The following is a 17,379-nucleotide window of genomic DNA, read 5'->3' as shown; positions in this document are numbered from 1 at the left end:
GATAAAATACCAATAAAAAATACTGAAACTTTCTGCGGAGTACTTTTCATACAATACACACGATGGGGGAAACTGACGAAAAACCTGAAGTTGATGTCGTTAAACGTCGTCGCCATATGTCGAGTGTTATTCACGATTCCATTGTTTTTGAGGACGACAATAGTGAGGACTCTGACGGCGAGAATAAGTAAGATTTTGAATATTAATTCTCTCAAATTTATATTGCGTGGATGAAAATCTATTTCTCGGTAGTAAACATTGCCATGCTCTATCTTTTAAACTTCGGCGAAATGAATGTCTTTATTCGGTACTCCCGTGTAGTGTGTGGACCAGGTTAGGGTTAGGCCATAATTTTATTCATATTTTCCTTATTTTAGTTCTATTACAAGTTCGGGGACTGTCCGTGTTAGCCAAGTGAATATACCCCCTGCACATAGGTTTCCGTCCCTTTACACAACTTGATGTAAAATAGGCGAAAAAAATTAGTTACCTCCATATTGGTACACATACTTCTGGAGCGCTAATTTAGAACGTTACGAGGTAAATTTGTTACAAAATCATCGTTACAAAATCATACAAAAAACTTCCCCTTCGAGATATTTTGAAACGAGTATCTCAGGACAATAGTTTAAAAATAACAAAATATGGCTCAATAATGTGGAAATCATTGCGAAAATAGGCATTGCCGCTAGGGCTGTGCAGCAATGGAAAATTTAACATTTTTGCTAACAAAATTTTAGCGAATGCATCCTTTCTCGAAAGACAATTAAGAACGCTTAGAAAACATGATGCTTTTTGAATTTTTATTTCAAATTCTGACTTCATGTATCGCAATCAAAGGTTTAAAACTCTGACTCCGGGTAATCAGGATTTTGACTCCAACTCCAGAGAAAGCATGCCAAACGCCGACTCAGCCTCCACAGTCCCGATTGACTCGATTTTTCAGTTTTTGACGGGTTTTCACCGTTTTTGGTAGTTTTTGACGTTTTTACTTATCGATTTTGTTACTTATCGGTTTTAATCGGTAAGTATGTTGATAGGTATTTGTCTGTCTGTCTGTCTGTCTGTTAGATGCACGCGATATCTCACGAAATCGATATTAAATCTGCTCCAGATTTTGCATGTGCATTCATCATATCTTGGACCAGAAGCCTAATGATTTTGGGCGAATTATGTCGTATAATTAGCGAGTTATTAATTAATTCGTGATGGGACACAAGGTGTCACTATGGAGTAAGAGCGCTGTTTTGGGGGATCTCCTAACTTTCGATCGATAAGTCTTCGGTCTCTGAACAATATTCTCGTTTTCACTGTTTTTGCATTCATAGAATAAAACCTTCTCATTTTATTCATTTACATGCTTCATCGTTTTCCTGTTTAAAAATTTAGGATTTGCAGGTCTTAAGAGGTTCGATCTATCGATATAACCGATAGTTTGATTCGTACAATAAAACCTCCTTATATTATTCATTTACATGTTTTTAACTATTGTCGTATATAAATTTAGAATCTACAGTTCTGAAGAGGTTCGATCTATCATTGCGCGGTCTTACATTTTGATGACAATTGGAACAGTATCGATTGGTTTAGGAGGATCTCTAACAGTTCTTGGATATTATTATGATAGCATTGGATCAACTATACCAGGAGTGGTTTTGTTTTTGTGGGCAATATTCTGTATATGCGCTGGATGTTTGAAATTTCGTCGTTCGAAGAAAATAAAACGTGAAGGAGTAATGGCTAGCGTACAAAGAGATGGGTCGGTTCTGAATTCGATTGTATTACCGAGTTTATCTATGCATCAGAGCAATGGGATCTACGATTCTCAACCTGATATGGCATCTGATAATGCAGTTACAAGATCGGCCGATTCAAATACGAAAGATTTGCCAGAAAGTCCCCCTCCATATGCAGTATAATGTTTATTGACAAATCGATTCAACGTGGTTCATTCTGCCAAACTATATTTCATTGCTTTTATTGTATGGTGGGTTTTTATCACTTCAATATTCACCCACGAATTTAATGGTCGTATTCAATAAATAGAAAACCTTAAATGCGGAGCCATTATAAAATGTTTTTATACATCAAGAAATAATTGGTGTCGTCATGTACGTCCAAGGAAAGACGTTATGACGCCATAATAGATCTATTGTCTATGTCATCTGAAGTCATTATAGATTCAATATATACTTGCCGTAACACGTTTTATGATATTATCCACTGGTTGAACATTTGTATAAAATATAAAATAGGATATGTACACACACCACGTCATGCTACCACAAACGGTGACGCCATAATACCCGTTTCTAAACGTGAGGGTGGGATTTACTGGCACACGCAGCCTCTTACGTAGTGATTCCTTGGCTGGTGTCTTATTCGGATAGTCACTGTAAAATACCGGTATACATTTTGAACATTCAATTAACCACGTAAAAGTAATTCGTTGCATTTTGATTTTTTTGTGCCTTTTTAGTTTATGTTTATAATCAATTATTACTAAATTATGTATTTACTCATTGGTATTAGTATTTCATTTGTGAATATATTTATTCAAGCCATTGCTTGTTAAACAATAAAATAGCCAAAATTATATAATTTTATTTTAATTAAGATAGCTGAAAGCAAAATGGCACCACCATAGACTACTGCCTTTATCAGAACTCGAAGATTTAATTTTTAATATTTTCAGTGAGTATATGATTTCATAATGTAGCTGAACAGAATATTGGGTACTTCCGTAGTATGTGTACCAGGTTGGGACATAATTTGATTATTTTCACTTATTTTGTTTTAATACAAGGTCGGGGAATGCCTTTGTTAGCCAAGTAAATATACCATACCTCCTGTCTATAAGTTTCAGTCCCTTTACACAACTCGATGTAAGGAAGGCGAACAAAATTAGTTACCTCCATATTAGTACACACACTTCTGGAGCGCCGCTATTTTTTATTTTGTTTGCGTGTTGTTTTCCCCAGCTTCGTCAAAAATAAATGATGAATTTTATGTAATATACCTTGTATCACGTACGGAGCTAACGGCAAACAGACACAACTGCTCAGAAATGGGTTTCATTAACTCAAGCCCAATTGAAGTTTACGCCCTGATTTGACCACTTCATATATTTCTTTTTTATAATTCAAAACTTATCAAAATAGTAAAATGCGGGGTTAGAAGGGAATACAGTGAAATTTGGGACTTCCTTAAGTATGTACACCAAGATGGCGCACGACCTGAAAATAATATGGGTGTACCGGTTAGGATTCAGGTTGTGCGACATCTTGGTGCGTATACTTCTGGGGCACCGAAATTTGAATAATACACTTATTTAGGGATAGTCTGAAAACGCTTGTTCCCATTGTAAAAAAAAGCATTTTTGTCCCAACCAGTCAAGGCTGTAGAATTTTTAAATTCGTTCCCCTGAAGAACTCAGATTTTGATAAGAAAAACATTGGCTTATGCAGACATTCTTTAATAGACTATTAAAAAGGCCATGCCATATTTACCTTTTTCCAACTATTAAAAGTCAAAAATGTCCTACTTCTGGGTCCGGATAATTCAAATTGTCGACTCCGACTCCGAAGATTTTGGGGATGGCTTTCAAAAGGTCAAACCCAGGTTTTATGTTATGTTTTAATCGTTTATCTACTCTAGACACTTATCGATCTTGATCGGTTAGTATGTTGATATGTATTTGTTACTTATCGATCTTAAGATCCGTAAGTATGTTGATATGTATTCGTCTGTCTGTATGTTTGTCTGTTAAATGAACGCGATATCTCACGAAGGCGAGGTTGAATCTCCTCCAAATTTTGCATGTGTTTTCATCATATCTCGAACCAGAAGCCTATCAATTTTGGATGAATTGAGTCGCATAATTAGCAAGTAATTATTTAAATTAATATTTGTTTTTGCTGAAGATCGATAAGTCGTCGGTCTCCGATCGATATCTCGTTAGGATGTTATTCACAATTTTTATTGTTTTGCAAAAGTTTCCTTGTGTATTTTTGTGACATATTACAGCTATGTGCGAGCATGTATTGTGGTCCCGTGGAATTGTAATGATAGTATTTCTATACCTGTTACTTGTATTTCATGCGAGTATATTTTTGTACATATTCTCTTCATATATTGATAACGCACAATATGCAATATATATATATGCAAAGTAATAAAAATTCTGTATCAAGTATTGTAGCAAATATTTAACATGACTGCATTCAAAATGGCGATAAGATGGCGCCAATCCCAAACAATCCTAACTTCACCAAGATGTCCGACAATCAGTACTCCCGAAGTATGTGAACCAAGATGGCGGACACTACAACGTAGTTGTGTACCAGGTTAGGGTTTAGCCATAATTTTATTCCATTTTTCCCAATTTCAGTTCGAGTTCGGGGACTAGTCAAGTGACTCCCGTAGTATTTGTACCTGAAATTATGGCCTAACCATAACCTGGTACACATATTACGTTCCGCTATCCGCCATCTTCGTTCACATACTTCGGGAGTACCCGGCAATCCATAATTCTTAATCTTAGGGCGTCGCGATGGCCAAGCTGGTAAATCTTGTTGGACTCCACAGCATTGGCATTGCAGATTAAACATCTCGATGCCAAATTTCATGCCCCCTCCTCTCTCCCCCTCTTACTCAGAGTGTGATAAATTTGGTAGCGAAGGTTCCTGTTCTTCGAACAACAGTAACCCCTTACATATTGTGAGATAACAGGGGCTTTCTTCAGAGCTGAATAATAGCTTCAATAGCTGAATAATCGTCAACTGCGAAACCAGAAATATTCCTGTTCTTTCAGATAAGAGTAACTTCTCACATATCGTGATATACAGGGTGTCCATAAAGTTCGTTTAAGATTTTAATTTTGTTATGAAGTCAATTCTCAATATATCTTAACCAGGTTTGTTGTGATTTTTTAATAATGCTAGAGTACATGATTATTACGCAGTAAGCGCCATCAGACAGTTTTCTTATTTTATTCCTATCAAAACTCATAATTAATAGTTGTCTCTAATTACAGCAATTAATTGACTGATTTGGGTCAAGAAAGCTCTTAGTTTAATGGGAGAAATAACAAAGTGTATTTCTTCACTTTGCGATTTATATTGATAAAAGGCAATTTATGATATTTATCTGTTTAAATTGACATTTTACGTAAGTGTGAAAATATCACAAAACCCCGCGAGCTATGAAAACCAACATTAGTTGTTTTAAAAATAGTAAACAAGAGAGTGAAGTCAAGATACGTGTAGTTGATTGGGTTCGGTAGAAATGCAGTGTGTGGCTTGGCAAGACAGTCTAAACTCGACGATTCAAAAATAGCATTTTTCGTGTTAGAAATGCTGCATTATTTATAACTATATACTGTATATACTCGTTCAAAAGGTACAATTAAATACAAACATCATCAGAATTTTTATCTTTCAACAATATGCGGATTCAATCCATTTTAACCCACAGCGAAATTCTTTTGATCACGTTCTCAACTCTAATATTGCAAACAACAGGTGAGTTTCATTTTAAAACAATAAATTATGTAGATTAGAGGAAATCATTGAGACGTGAAAAAATTACTGTAGCTCAATATACAAAATAATAACGAATACGCGAATATAAAACACCATCTTTGAGCCATATTTTTCTGATATTTTAAACATATTTTGTACAGTTATTTTGAAATACGTGCAGTGGTAGAATGTAGGGGGTTCGCGCCCTTCTTGGAATTGGGTGATTATTAGCGAACCCGTTATTTACTTAGATTTTATACAAGCGCAGCAAATGGGTAGCGTACAGTGTAGCTGATGACCAGCTTTATATTTGGCGTTTTGTAAGTTATGTATTAGATTTACGTTAAGCGTGTCACGTAAATGCAGCTTACGTAGTTACATATATATATATATATATATATATATACACTTTTTATGAAAAGAAGGAACCTGTTGTTACTGAGTCGATACATAAGAGAACTCGTTTTTTTAATTTCAAATCCCACTGACTACATATCCATCCACATAATTTTCAAAACTTCGTTTTACGTTTTTCATAACTGACGGAATTCGATTGTGACCGCGAGCGGTTTTCAAAAATGACACCAACAGCAACCATGCTTTCAGAGGTTCTGCTTGTTTAGAACTGAGCTTTGAGATCTATCCATATATATCAGGGGTGGCCAACTTGCCTCCGACCGGGATCGACTAAAATCTTCAAGATAGCTCATCGATAGACTGATCGGTAACAAAGTGATTCACAAAAACGAATGACTACTGCAGATGCAGATAACTTCACACACGCATACATTAAATTCCACCACTGCCAAGAAGCTCGGCTCTTCCATTTAAGAAAGTCGACAGTGATCGACGTGTTGCCAAGGCCTGACATATATGACAGTTACTATTCTTCAAACAGGCTATAGTATTTTCAACATTTTTAGTGTAGCATTCCAGAGAATCGGGGAACCCCTGCGCAATTTTTTAACGTCTGAGCGACCAGGGGCCAAAAATTTAGCCTACCTAGACTGGCGGGCTATGTAAGTGTGACGTAGGAAGTTACATTTCATGAACAATATTTACATTGTATCAAAAGCAAAAAACACTAAGTCTTATTTTAAAACTAAATTTAAGCGCAATCTCAACAAATTCCTTGGGCTATTTGTTTAGTTTGGTTGTGTCAGCATCAAGCGGGCCATATTGATTCACCCGACGAGCCGGATTTAGCCCGCGGGCCGCAGTTTGCCTTTGCCAGGTATAGACTCTCGCTTATGAATAGAATAGTTATGGATGAATAGTTCCGTTTTTTCTTCTTTTTAGTTTGGGGACTGTCTGTGTTAGCCAAGTGAATATACCGCCTGCCCATAGGTTTCAGTCCTGTACAAAACTTCAATATATAATATTTGGGTCCGGTCTTTCCAGGAATTATATTTCGGCATCCTTAAACGCGCACTTTCTCGGCCGGCTGACGATTATTAGATAATCAAGATTGTTCATTATAGTGTCATAGTTATTTTCATATATATTTAAAACTATAAAATCATTTTATAAAAAGGAATTTAAAAAGTGGGACTAATGATCTAAAATAAAGAATTAGTTGCGGTTCGAATCAAATACTCGAAAGGTCCGGATTCGGACCGCGGTCCGCCAGTTGAGTAGCCCTGGTCTATACAACTTGATGTAACGTAGACGAACAAAATTAGTTACCTCTATATTGGTACACATACTTCTGGGGCGCCTTAAGTTGAATTGTATCGAACATTTATTCTCTTAGGAATTTGGTCACCATGGAGCGATTGGTCGGCGTGCTCTGTATCATGTGGCAAAGGTGAACAATCAAGATTCCGCATCAGTAGTGTCGATAGTTCTGTAATGCCGAAAATTATGCCGAGAGAATGTGGAAAACCATGCGATGATGGAAAAAGTGAAATACAACAAGGTAAGTCATTTTATCGACAGTTTTGTGTTTATTACAGTCGCACATTTTTATTTTGAAATGCCATCTACTTTTTTATGCAATATTTGGTGGGACTGTAGAATGTGTACCAGGCAGTGATTTTCCCAAACCCTCCTGTAGGGGGTGAACACCCCCACTACTAAAATCCCCTTCAGAAAGGGGCTCCTGTGCCGATGAGAATGATCAGCCAAATACATAATACATTTTTATAAGTTACAAATAGTTTAACACTAATAACAAAATATCTACCACAGCCTAAATTTGTAAACACGCCAATAAAAATTTTATAATTTTGCACATCCTCAAACGTGTCGTCGGAAGTGAAGTTTCAGTAAACAGCAAGGTTGGTGATGAGCACAGACAATTTCAAATAACTGGGAAATGCAATATTTCTTTGCTGAGCATGGGAGCTTCCCGACATGTTTTATCTGCACAGTTAAAGTTGCAGTGCACAATGAATACAATTTAAACAAGTTGCTAAGCTTTTAGTGTGAAAAACCTGATACGGCCCGGACTCATCCAAACTCTGCCCCAGCGGCTCCCAAGTAAATTAAGTTTGAGACCCCTGGGTTAGGCCATAAACTCATAAAGTGTAGCAAGTTTAATAACAACGTTAAGCCTAGTGTGTATATTATTGAACAATATACATTATATGCCCAAAGTAGTTTATTCCGGGTTAAAAGATAGTTAACTTGCGCTAATGATTTGTTTCTGCGAGACTAGCCTTTTGTCATTCTTCTATGCTTTTGTGTCGGTGGATCTGTATGCATATGCAAGGATGCTGTAGCATGAGTTAATATAAATATCCTAAGTGATTCAAGAGTCTTGCTGCACACTAACACAAATATATTTCTGTAACGTTTCGCCTGATCAGAGCCAGACTTCATGGTTGAACTATGTATGTCTGAAGAAGTCTGACGTTGGTTGCAAATCTATTTGTGTTAGTGTGCAGCAAGACTCTCGAATCATTTGGAAAAGATAGTTATAGTTACGTATTTTTACAATTATTCTGATAACTTTAAATATGGTCGAACATTTATCATCTTAGTTATTTGGTCACCTTGGAGCGATTGGTCGTTATGTTCGGTATCATGTGGCAAAGGTGAACAAACGAGAGTTCGCATCTGTCTTGACAATAGTTGTGAAGTGCCTGAAAGGCAGCAGAGAGAATGTGGGAACCCATGCGATGCTGAGAGAAGTGAAATACAACAAGGTAAGTCATTCGTATCATCGACTGTTTATTCCAGTACATTCGCACATTTCCATTTTGAAATGCAGTCTACATTTCTATATAAGTATAGGCGCATAAGAACTCTGTATACATTACAAATACCAATGTTAATTAAAGTTTAAATAAACATTACCGGTAAATTTCAAGCACCGATTGTAAAAAAAACATAAAACTGACGATACTGCAATTTCATTCAATTAAAGAGTCCAGCTGCACACTAACACAAATGTATTTCTGTAACGTTTCGTCCGACCAGAGTCAGACTTCCTCAGACAAGCAGTTTACAACAATGGCAAGAAATAAATTTGCTAAATGAATTTGAAATATCAAATCAAGTATGACGTAACAATGCATAAACATTTAATTTGCATTTAGCCGTAGAAGTAATGATGGGAAGATTAGAACCACAAATATCAGTGGAGCTCATTTTAGATGTAATTGAATGTAAAAGTTTTATTATTGCATTTACGAAAATGATGGGTAACTAAATGTAATTGAAATTATGGGCACTTAAAGAACCACGAGGAAGTAAACCAACATTTAAACATAAATCAAGGATTAGTCTGGTGAGGACCAATTCCAAAATTAAAAAAGGTTTAAAGTTATTGCTGAATTTTGATCTTAAATAGCGTTAAAATATAATATTAATTCATAATAATAAATGAATAAATTAACCATCTAGCATATTTCGAGTAGGACAAAAAATAAAAATAAATATTTTTTTTTTTTTTTTTTTTTTTTAAAAAAATATCGCAAGCACATAACTCCAAGGTTTCGAATTATAATTAAAATTAAACTTGGGACACTTGAAAATAATAGTAAAATAAAACGCCAATCAAGGGGCGAGTAATAATATAAACTTAAGAAAAAGAGTGATTGTTAAATTTAAATATTATATGACGTTGAAATGAAAATTATTATTAAATAATAATTCTTAGATGAGTCTATAGTCTATTTCTCCCGTGAATTGAGTCCTTGTGGTTCCAATGTTCCGAATTTGTTGATGTAGTATGCTTCTACTGTTTGGCGATAGCCCTGGTCTCTGAATAGTTTTTTTATTCCAGTTACTGAAAAGTCACTTATTGAATGTCCCAGTTTGTTGAAGTGTTCTCCCACTACTAAATCATATCTCCTTTTCGTAATACTTCTCAGATGTTCTATTATACGATATTTTAACGACCTTCCGGTCTCGCCGATATACTGCATCCCACATTTCTTACAGTTTATTAGATAAATAACATTTTTTGATTTACAACTTATTCTTTCGTTAATGTTTATATGGACTCCCGTCACGTTCCCGGTACTTATTTTTGTTTCTTCGGAATATCATGCAATCTAATGGGCTATTGTCCGCAAGTTGTAAACGGTGTAAATTTGACTGACAGTCCTAACGTCAACGAGAATAATATTCAGCGTAAATAAAGCGACGTGCACGTCAAAGTGAATATAATGGTAATAGTCGCTTTGGTGCACGACAGCCGAAATCATCAACCCAGACACGTGCCTGTATTATCTATATTACTTGTGATGTAACAATGTGCTCAATCCCGTTCTTTGCTTAAATGACATTTTATAATTTATGTGCGCCGCGTTTGCATTGTTGTATCCAATTGAATATTTTATAATTGATTATATATTCAGGGTTGTCCAAAATGAATCGAATATTCAAAAACATTCGAATACCTATTTGGTTGATTTTCGAATATTTACGAATAGTAGCAACTTTTTGCCTTCAGCGAGGTGTTTCGCTTCCAAGTGAACCCCTAAACGATTTCCGCGCTTTGTACCGTATTGTAGTCACAATGAAATATAATCGGCACTTTAATTGTTTGTGATCTTTTGTACGAACGTGCGCCTCATATTGTTGCACGATTCCGTGATTGGCATTGCAGCTACGCCTACTACCCTGCAAGCCTTCTAATTTACACATTTATTTTCAATAAGTCGAAAAATTTGAAATTATTTAAAGCCACGATTGTTACGATACCCAATAAATTAGTCAGAAATATTAGGAAATATAGTTTATACTTATTTTTCACTTTTTGGCAACTAATTTTAATAATGATGCAGCCTTGCGGTATGAATTCAAGTCTGTTTAACATAACCCATGGTTGCGACGAATTCGTATTCAAAATTTCATATTCGAAAATAATCAGTTCGAATGTATTCGAAATAGTGAACCATTCGCTAAGTTTAGAACCCCTGACTTATGCTGTAGAAATGGAGAAATTAGTTAATTCGGCGTTAATAGATAGTTAGTTACGTCTTTTTACGGTTATATTAATAACGTTAATTTGTGTCAAAAATTTATCCTCTTAGGAGCTTGGTCAACATGGAGCGATTGGTCGGCGTGTTCGGTATCATGTGGAAAAGGTGAACAAACGAGAATCCGCGTCAATAGTGTCGATAGTTCTACAATGCCGAAAATTATGCCGAGAGAATGCGGAAAACCATGCGATGACGGAAAAAGTGAAATAGAACAAGGTAAGCCATTCGTATTATTGACTGTTTATTCCAGTACAGTCACACATTTTTATTCTAAAATGCTGTCTACTTTTCTACTCAATTTTCCATATCTCTCATTTTTGTCTCCAATCGCTTGACTTTCTTCGAGAGACGAAATGATCATTGAGTTACTTGATTCATACTTACATTTTGGAGACAAATTCGTCAGGTGGAAAAAAGTTTGGCCCCGACATCGTGTTAAGAATTTTTTATTTGACTCCAACTCCCGTACCCGTGTTGCTAAAAGCTTCGACTTCAGCCTCGAACTTTGGAAAAATCAAATTTTGCTAACAAAAACTTTAGCGAATGCATCTTTTCTCGGAAGACAATTGAGAACGCTTAGTAAACTCGATGCTTTTTGAGTTTTTATTTCAAATTCTGACTTCATGTATCGCAATCAAAGGTTTAAAACTCTGACTCCGGGTAATCAGGATGCCGACTCAGCCTCCACAGTCTCGATTGACACGTTTTTGCAAAGTTTTTAACGTTTTTTTATAGTTTTTTCCCTTTTTTTATCACTGTTTTTGCATCCATAGAATAAAACCTTCTCATTTTATTCATTTACATGCTTCATCGTTTTCCTGTTCAAAAATTTAAGATTTGTAGGTCTCAAGAGGTTCGATCTATCGATATAACCGAAAGTTTGATTCGTATAATAAAACCTCCTTACTTTATTCATATACGTGCTTCAACGTTTGTCGTTTTTAAATTTAGGATATACAGTTCTGAAGAGGTTCGATCCATCAATGTTCGGTCTTACATCTTAATTTGGAGAAATTAGTTAATTCGGCGTTAATAAATAGTTAGTTACGTATTTTTACGGTTATATTAAAAACGTTAATTTGTGTCAAAAATTTATCGTCTTAGGAGCTTGGTCACCGTGGGGCGATTGGTCGGCATGTTCGGTATCATGTGGAAAAGGTGAACAAACGAGAATCCGCGTTAATAGTGTTAATAGTGTCGATAGTTCTACATTGCTGAAAATTATGCCGAGAGAATGCGGAAAACCATGCGATGATGGAAAAAGTGAAATAGAACAAGGTAAGTCATTCGTATAATCGGCTGTTTATTTTAGTACAGTCGCAGATTTACAGTTTGAAATGCCGTCTACATTTCTATACAATTTTTGGTACTCCTGTATAGTATGTGTACCAGGTTAGGGTTTGGCCATAAAGTGTGGCAAGTTTGATAACAACGTAAAACGCGTCTCTCAAACTGTGTGCTGTGAGAGAATCTCAGGTGTGCCTCGGGGCTTTTTGAAATTTTTGAAAATAAGCTATAGGCATGAATGCAACGGGGAGCTTGTGAGACTTGAGTGAGTACTATCCATTTTTATTGGGTTGTCGTTGTAGGTTGGGTTGTCAGGTTATATATATTTTCAAAAGAGACGTTCACCCTCCACCATGTCGATTGTTGACTTGCGCGATTAGTTGGCCTACAGGAAAGCAAGTTTGTACGAGTTTTGGCTATCTGTTTACAAAGTCTATTCAATCATCGGGGAACACGGATTTTCTGCTCTGACTGAAATTAATAAAAGCAAAAACGGGAGCGACGGAACCTCGTTTCAATTGATTCTTAAAACTGGCAAACACATCGCATTACCATTTGCAGAATAAATTTGCCTAAAGCTAGTTTTATTTTTTACAAGTGTGCCGCTAAAGATTTTTATTTGTTTATCGCGCCGCGAGCGAAACAAGTTTTGAGAACCACTGGCGTACAGCCTAATGCGCATATTTGTAGCATTACACATTGTATGGCGAAATTAGTTAATTCGGCGTTAAAAGATATTTAATTACGTATTTCTGCAGGTATTTTAGTAACGTTAAATTGTGTCGAACATTCATCATTCTAGTAAATCGGTCACCTTGGAGCGATTGGACCGTATGCTCGGTGTCGTGCGGCAAAGGTGAACAAATGAGAGTTCGTATCTGTCTTGACAATAGTTGTGAGGTGCCTGAAAGGCAGCATAGAGAATGTGGAAAACCATGCGATGATAGAAAAAGGGAAATACAACACGGTAAGTCATTCGTATTATCGACTGTTTACTCCAGTACAGTTGCACATATTCATTTTGAAATGCCGTCTACATTTCTATATTAGTATACGGCGCATGTTCACTTAACGACGTAAGTACTTCTTCTTTGGCCTGGCACAGCTATTTTTGCATATCTTATTCCTAACCCACACCTGGCTATGCCATCCAATGCCATGTAAATTTGGTTGTGTCACGCATACTAGTGGTACTTACGTCGTGTTGTGAACATGACCCCATTTTTGGTACTCCCTTAGTATGTGTACCAGGTCAGGGATAGACCGTAAAGTGTAGAATGTTTAATCACAACGTGAAGCCTAATGTGTATAATACAATTATGTGGAGAAATTAGTTAATTTGGCGTTAAAAGATAGTTAGTTACGTATCTTTACGGTTATATTAAAACGTTAATTTGTGTCAAAAATTTATCCCCTTAGGCTTAGGAGCTTGGTCACCATGGAGCGATTGGTCGGCGTGTTCGGTATCCTGTGGAAAAGGTGAACAAACGAGAATCCGCGTTAATAGTGCCAATAGTTTTACAATGCTGAAAATTATGCCGAGAGAATGCGGAAAACCATGCGATGATGAGAAAAGTGAAATAGGTAAGTCATTCGTGTTATTGACTGTTTATTCCAGTACAGTCACATATTTTTATTTTAAAATGCCGTCTACATTTCTACTCAATTTTTCCTATCTCTCATTTTTGTCTCCAATCGCTTGACTTTCTTTGAGAGACGAAATGATCATTGGGTTATTTGATACATATTTACATTTTTCAAACGAAGTAGTCAGGTGGAAAAAATTTTGGCCCCGACATCGTGTTAAGAATTTTTTTATCTGACTCCAACTCCCGTACCCGTGTTGCTAAAAGCTTCGACTCCAGCCTCGAACTTTGGAAAAATCAAATTTTGCTAACAAAAACTTTAGCGAATGGATCCTTTCTCGAAAGACAATTAAGAACGCTTTCTAAACTCGATGCTTTTTGAGTTTTCATTTCAAATTCTGACTTCATGTATCGCAATCAAAGGTTTAAAACTCTGACTCCGGGTAATCAGGATTTTGATTCCTACTCCAGAAAAAGCATGCCAAACGCCGACTCAGCCTCCACAGTCCCGATTGACACGTTTTGCAAAGTTTTGACGGTTTTTCACCGTTTTTGGTGGTTTTTAACTTTTTTTTTTTTTACTGTTTCTGCATTCATAGAATAAAACCTTCTCATTTTTTTAATTTACATGCTTCATCGTTTTCCTGTTTAAAAATTTAGGATTTGCAGGTCTTAAGAGGTTCGATCTATCGATATAACAAAAAATTTCATTCGTATAATAAAACCTCCCTATTTTATTCATATGCGTGCTTTAACGTTTGTCGTTTTTAAATTTAGGATCTACAGTTTTGAAGAGTTTCGATCTATCAATGTTTGGTCTTACATCTTGATGACAATTGGAATATTATTGATATGTATAGGTGGAACTCTAATATTTATTGGATATTATTATGATATCCTTGGATCAACTTTACCAGGAGTGGTTTTATTTTTGTGGGCAATATTCGGTACTCCTGAAGTATGCGCACCAAGATGTCGCACAACCTGCACCCTGATCTGGTTCAGGTTGTGCGCCATCTTGGTGCGCATACTTCAGGAGGTCCCATTATGTTGTATAGGCGCTGGATGTATAGAATTTCGTCGTTTGAAGGAAATAAAACGCGAAAGAGCAATGGATAGTGTACAAAGAAAACAGTCGGTTCTGAATCCGATTGCAATAACTAGTTTATCTATGAATCAGAGCAATGGGATCTACGATTCTCAACCTGATCTGGCATCTGATAATACGATTACTGAATCGAATGATGCAAATAGAAGAGATTCGCCCGAAAGTCCCCCACCATATGCAATATAATGTTTATTGACAAATCAATTCAACATGGTTCATTCTGCCAAACTATATTTCATCGCTATCATTGTATGGTGCATTTTTTTTACTTCAATATTCGCCCACGGTTCAAATGGTCGTATTTAATAAATGAAAAACCCTAATTGTGAAGCTATTCTAAGATGCTTTTATACATCATGGAATAATTTGTGACGTCATGGACGTCCACGGTAAGACGTTATGATGCCATAATAGATTTATTGTCTATGTCATTTGACGTCATAATGGATACAATATACGTGCTGTAACACGTTTTATGATATTATCCATTGGTTTAACATTTGTATGAAATACAAAAAAGGATATGTACACCCACCACGTCATTAAAACGTCATGCTACCACAAACGGTGACGTCATAATACCCGTTGTCTAACTCTAGACCAGTGGTTCCCAAACTTTTCGTACCATCGCCCCCCTACAGTAGTTTATACAACTTCATCGCCAATTAATTTTCCAAAACTTATAATATTGATTTTCGTACATCTCATTGATCCCTACAGCCTGATGACCTTCACCAAAACACATGATATATAACGGTCTTCGGTAAAAATCTTCCCCGATTCCTTTTCCTACCATGTCCTCCAGTCCATAGAATCAATCAACCATTTGTTTTGGATTCGTGGACTCGGATGGCCCAGAGGTCCACAAATTTTACGTCGCTCGTGGGACAAAATTTAGGGTTGCTATTCTTTTGCGCATTGCATATATTTTTTGAAAGTTAATAACGGAACATCGTGCGAAAACTGCGACAATTCGTGAACTCAACTCAGTCGTCTTATTAAAAAGTTATTACAATGACATTCAATATGACACTGTCTTGTTGCTGCATCACGCTTGACAGCTTTACGACGCCAAGATTGGAAGATTTTCTAAATGGGCATCACTAATCTTAGTTTTTTGCTTGTTGGACACGTTTAGTGGACACAACGATCGTTTTGTTATGTTGTTCTTGTTGGACACGTAGTGGACATAGCGATCGTTTCAATATTATGTTGTAGTTGTTCTTGTTCTTATTTGACACGTTTTTGAAAAGTCGCTTTTCTCTTTGATTACTGGACCAATTGCTTTGAAAATTTCAGTGGTTAAAGATAAAAATTTTCTTCAGAAGGCTATCACTTTTTTTTTGCTATGACGTCATCAAAATTATTGCCATTAGGTGGGGTTACGTGTCCATATATTTGAGCATAGCTCTCTTGCAATTTCAATTCACGCTGTCACAAGACAGGAACTTCTAAAGATAGAGAAGTTCTGGTACCGTAACACAGCGCGATGACACTGAACTAACTCGTAGCTGTCAAAAGCTTGAAAATCCATACAAATATGAGAGATAAAAAGATGAAACTTGGCAGGTGGGTAGAGTTGTGTTTCTTTTAACCATATTTGAAGGTTTCGCGTTTCTACATTCAAAGGAGGGGGGATAGGGGGGCGCGCATTTCCGATACGTCGATAATATCTTTGTCAACCAATTTGCGACCACCGTGATTTTGTCTGTTTGATTGCTGTGATGTGGTGCTTTGTTTATAATTTGACAAGTTTTGTCCGAAATAACCGTGTTCTTAAAATATATGACGGCCAGAAATGCAATTAGAAGCCCAATGTTTTCACGCTGTCACAAGACAGGAACTTCTAAAGATAGAGAAGTTCTGGTACCGTAACACAGCGCGGTGACACTGAACTAACTCGTAGCTGTCAAAAGCTTGAAAATCCATACAAATATAGGAGATAAAAAGATGAAACTTGGCAGGTGGGTAGAGTTGTGTTTCTTTTAACCATCTTTGAAAGTTTCTTCTCTCCCCCGGGATAAATATGTAAATCCTATCCTAATATGTCGATAATATCTTTGTCAACCAATTTGCGACCACCGTGTATCATTGTTATGGGTATTTCATTTGTAAATATATTTATTCAAGCCTTTGCTTGTTAAACAATAAAGTAGCCAAAATTATATAACTTTATTTTAATTAAGATGAAAGAAATATAATTAAGAAATAATAAAAAAAAATTTGAAATATGACGTCAAAATATTTACGTCATTTTCTTTGACATATTGGCCGCTGGTTATTTATACAGTTACAAATTTAACGATTATAATACGTATTGTTTTATTACTAGAGCGATTGTTTATTTTGAATTTCCAAGCACTGGGATACTTTTGGAAAGTCGCTATTTTGGTAGTCCCGTCGTGTGTGTTCCAGATTAGGGTTAATTGCCATAATTGTAT

At 36.1% G+C, this 17,379-nt stretch overlaps 3 protein-coding genes across 3 annotated transcripts; all 3 read left to right on the top strand.

Annotated features, from left to right (window-relative positions):
- Positions 1-20: 20 nt before the first annotated feature.
- Positions 21-2,483, top strand: LOC120325382 (uncharacterized). The gene is made up of 2 exons (XM_039391488.2): positions 21-187; positions 1,508-2,483. Exons 1-2 carry the CDS (start codon positions 63-65, stop codon positions 1,917-1,919), a joined length of 537 nt encoding a protein of 178 aa, XP_039247422.2. The 5' UTR covers positions 21-62; the 3' UTR covers positions 1,920-2,483.
- Positions 2,484-5,290: 2,807 nt separating this feature from the next.
- LOC144425125 (thrombospondin-2-like) lies at positions 5,291-11,961 on the top strand. The gene is made up of 5 exons (XM_078114480.1): positions 5,291-5,522; positions 7,276-7,440; positions 8,507-8,671; positions 11,009-11,173; positions 11,909-11,961. The coding sequence occupies exons 1-5, from the start codon at positions 5,447-5,449 to the stop codon at positions 11,959-11,961; spliced, it is 624 nt and encodes a 207-aa protein (XP_077970606.1). The 5' UTR covers positions 5,291-5,446.
- Positions 11,962-12,090: 129 nt separating this feature from the next.
- Positions 12,091-15,472, top strand: LOC120345667 (thrombospondin-1-like). The gene is made up of 4 exons (XM_039415203.2): positions 12,091-12,235; positions 13,047-13,211; positions 13,664-13,828; positions 14,608-15,472. Exons 1-4 carry the CDS (start codon positions 12,181-12,183, stop codon positions 14,658-14,660), a joined length of 438 nt encoding a protein of 145 aa, XP_039271137.2. The 5' UTR covers positions 12,091-12,180; the 3' UTR covers positions 14,661-15,472.
- Positions 15,473-17,379: the final 1,907 nt, after the last annotated feature.

Source organism: Styela clava, chromosome 1 (assembly GCF_964204865.1).
Source record: "Styela clava chromosome 1, kaStyClav1.hap1.2, whole genome shotgun sequence".
In the NCBI taxonomy this organism is placed as follows: Eukaryota; Metazoa; Chordata; class Ascidiacea; order Stolidobranchia; family Styelidae; genus Styela; species Styela clava.
This window is presented reverse-complemented; position numbering and strand designations above follow the sequence as displayed.

Excerpts from the sequence above, each read along its gene's own strand:
- LOC120345667 (XM_039415203.2), top strand. The coding sequence starts at position 12,181 with ATGCCGAGAGAATGCGGAAAACCATGCGATGATGGAAAAAGTGAAATA. Across the intron at positions 12,236-13,046 it reads AAAAAGTGAAATAGAACAAG|TAAATCGGTCACCTTGGAGC; the intron begins GTAAGTCATTCG and ends TCATCATTCTAG. Across the intron at positions 13,829-14,607 it reads TGATGAGAAAAGTGAAATAG|GATCTACAGTTTTGAAGAGT; the intron begins GTAAGTCATTCG and ends TTTTAAATTTAG.
- LOC144425125 (XM_078114480.1), top strand. The coding sequence starts at position 5,447 with ATGCGGATTCAATCCATTTTAACCCACAGCGAAATTCTTTTGATCACG. Across the intron at positions 5,523-7,275 it reads TCTAATATTGCAAACAACAG|GAATTTGGTCACCATGGAGC; the intron begins GTGAGTTTCATT and ends TTATTCTCTTAG. Across the intron at positions 8,672-11,008 it reads GAGAAGTGAAATACAACAAG|GAGCTTGGTCAACATGGAGC; the intron begins GTAAGTCATTCG and ends TTATCCTCTTAG.
- LOC120325382 (XM_039391488.2), top strand. The coding sequence starts at position 63 with ATGGGGGAAACTGACGAAAAACCTGAAGTTGATGTCGTTAAACGTCGT. Across the intron at positions 188-1,507 it reads GACTCTGACGGCGAGAATAA|AATCTACAGTTCTGAAGAGG; the intron begins GTAAGATTTTGA and ends ATATAAATTTAG.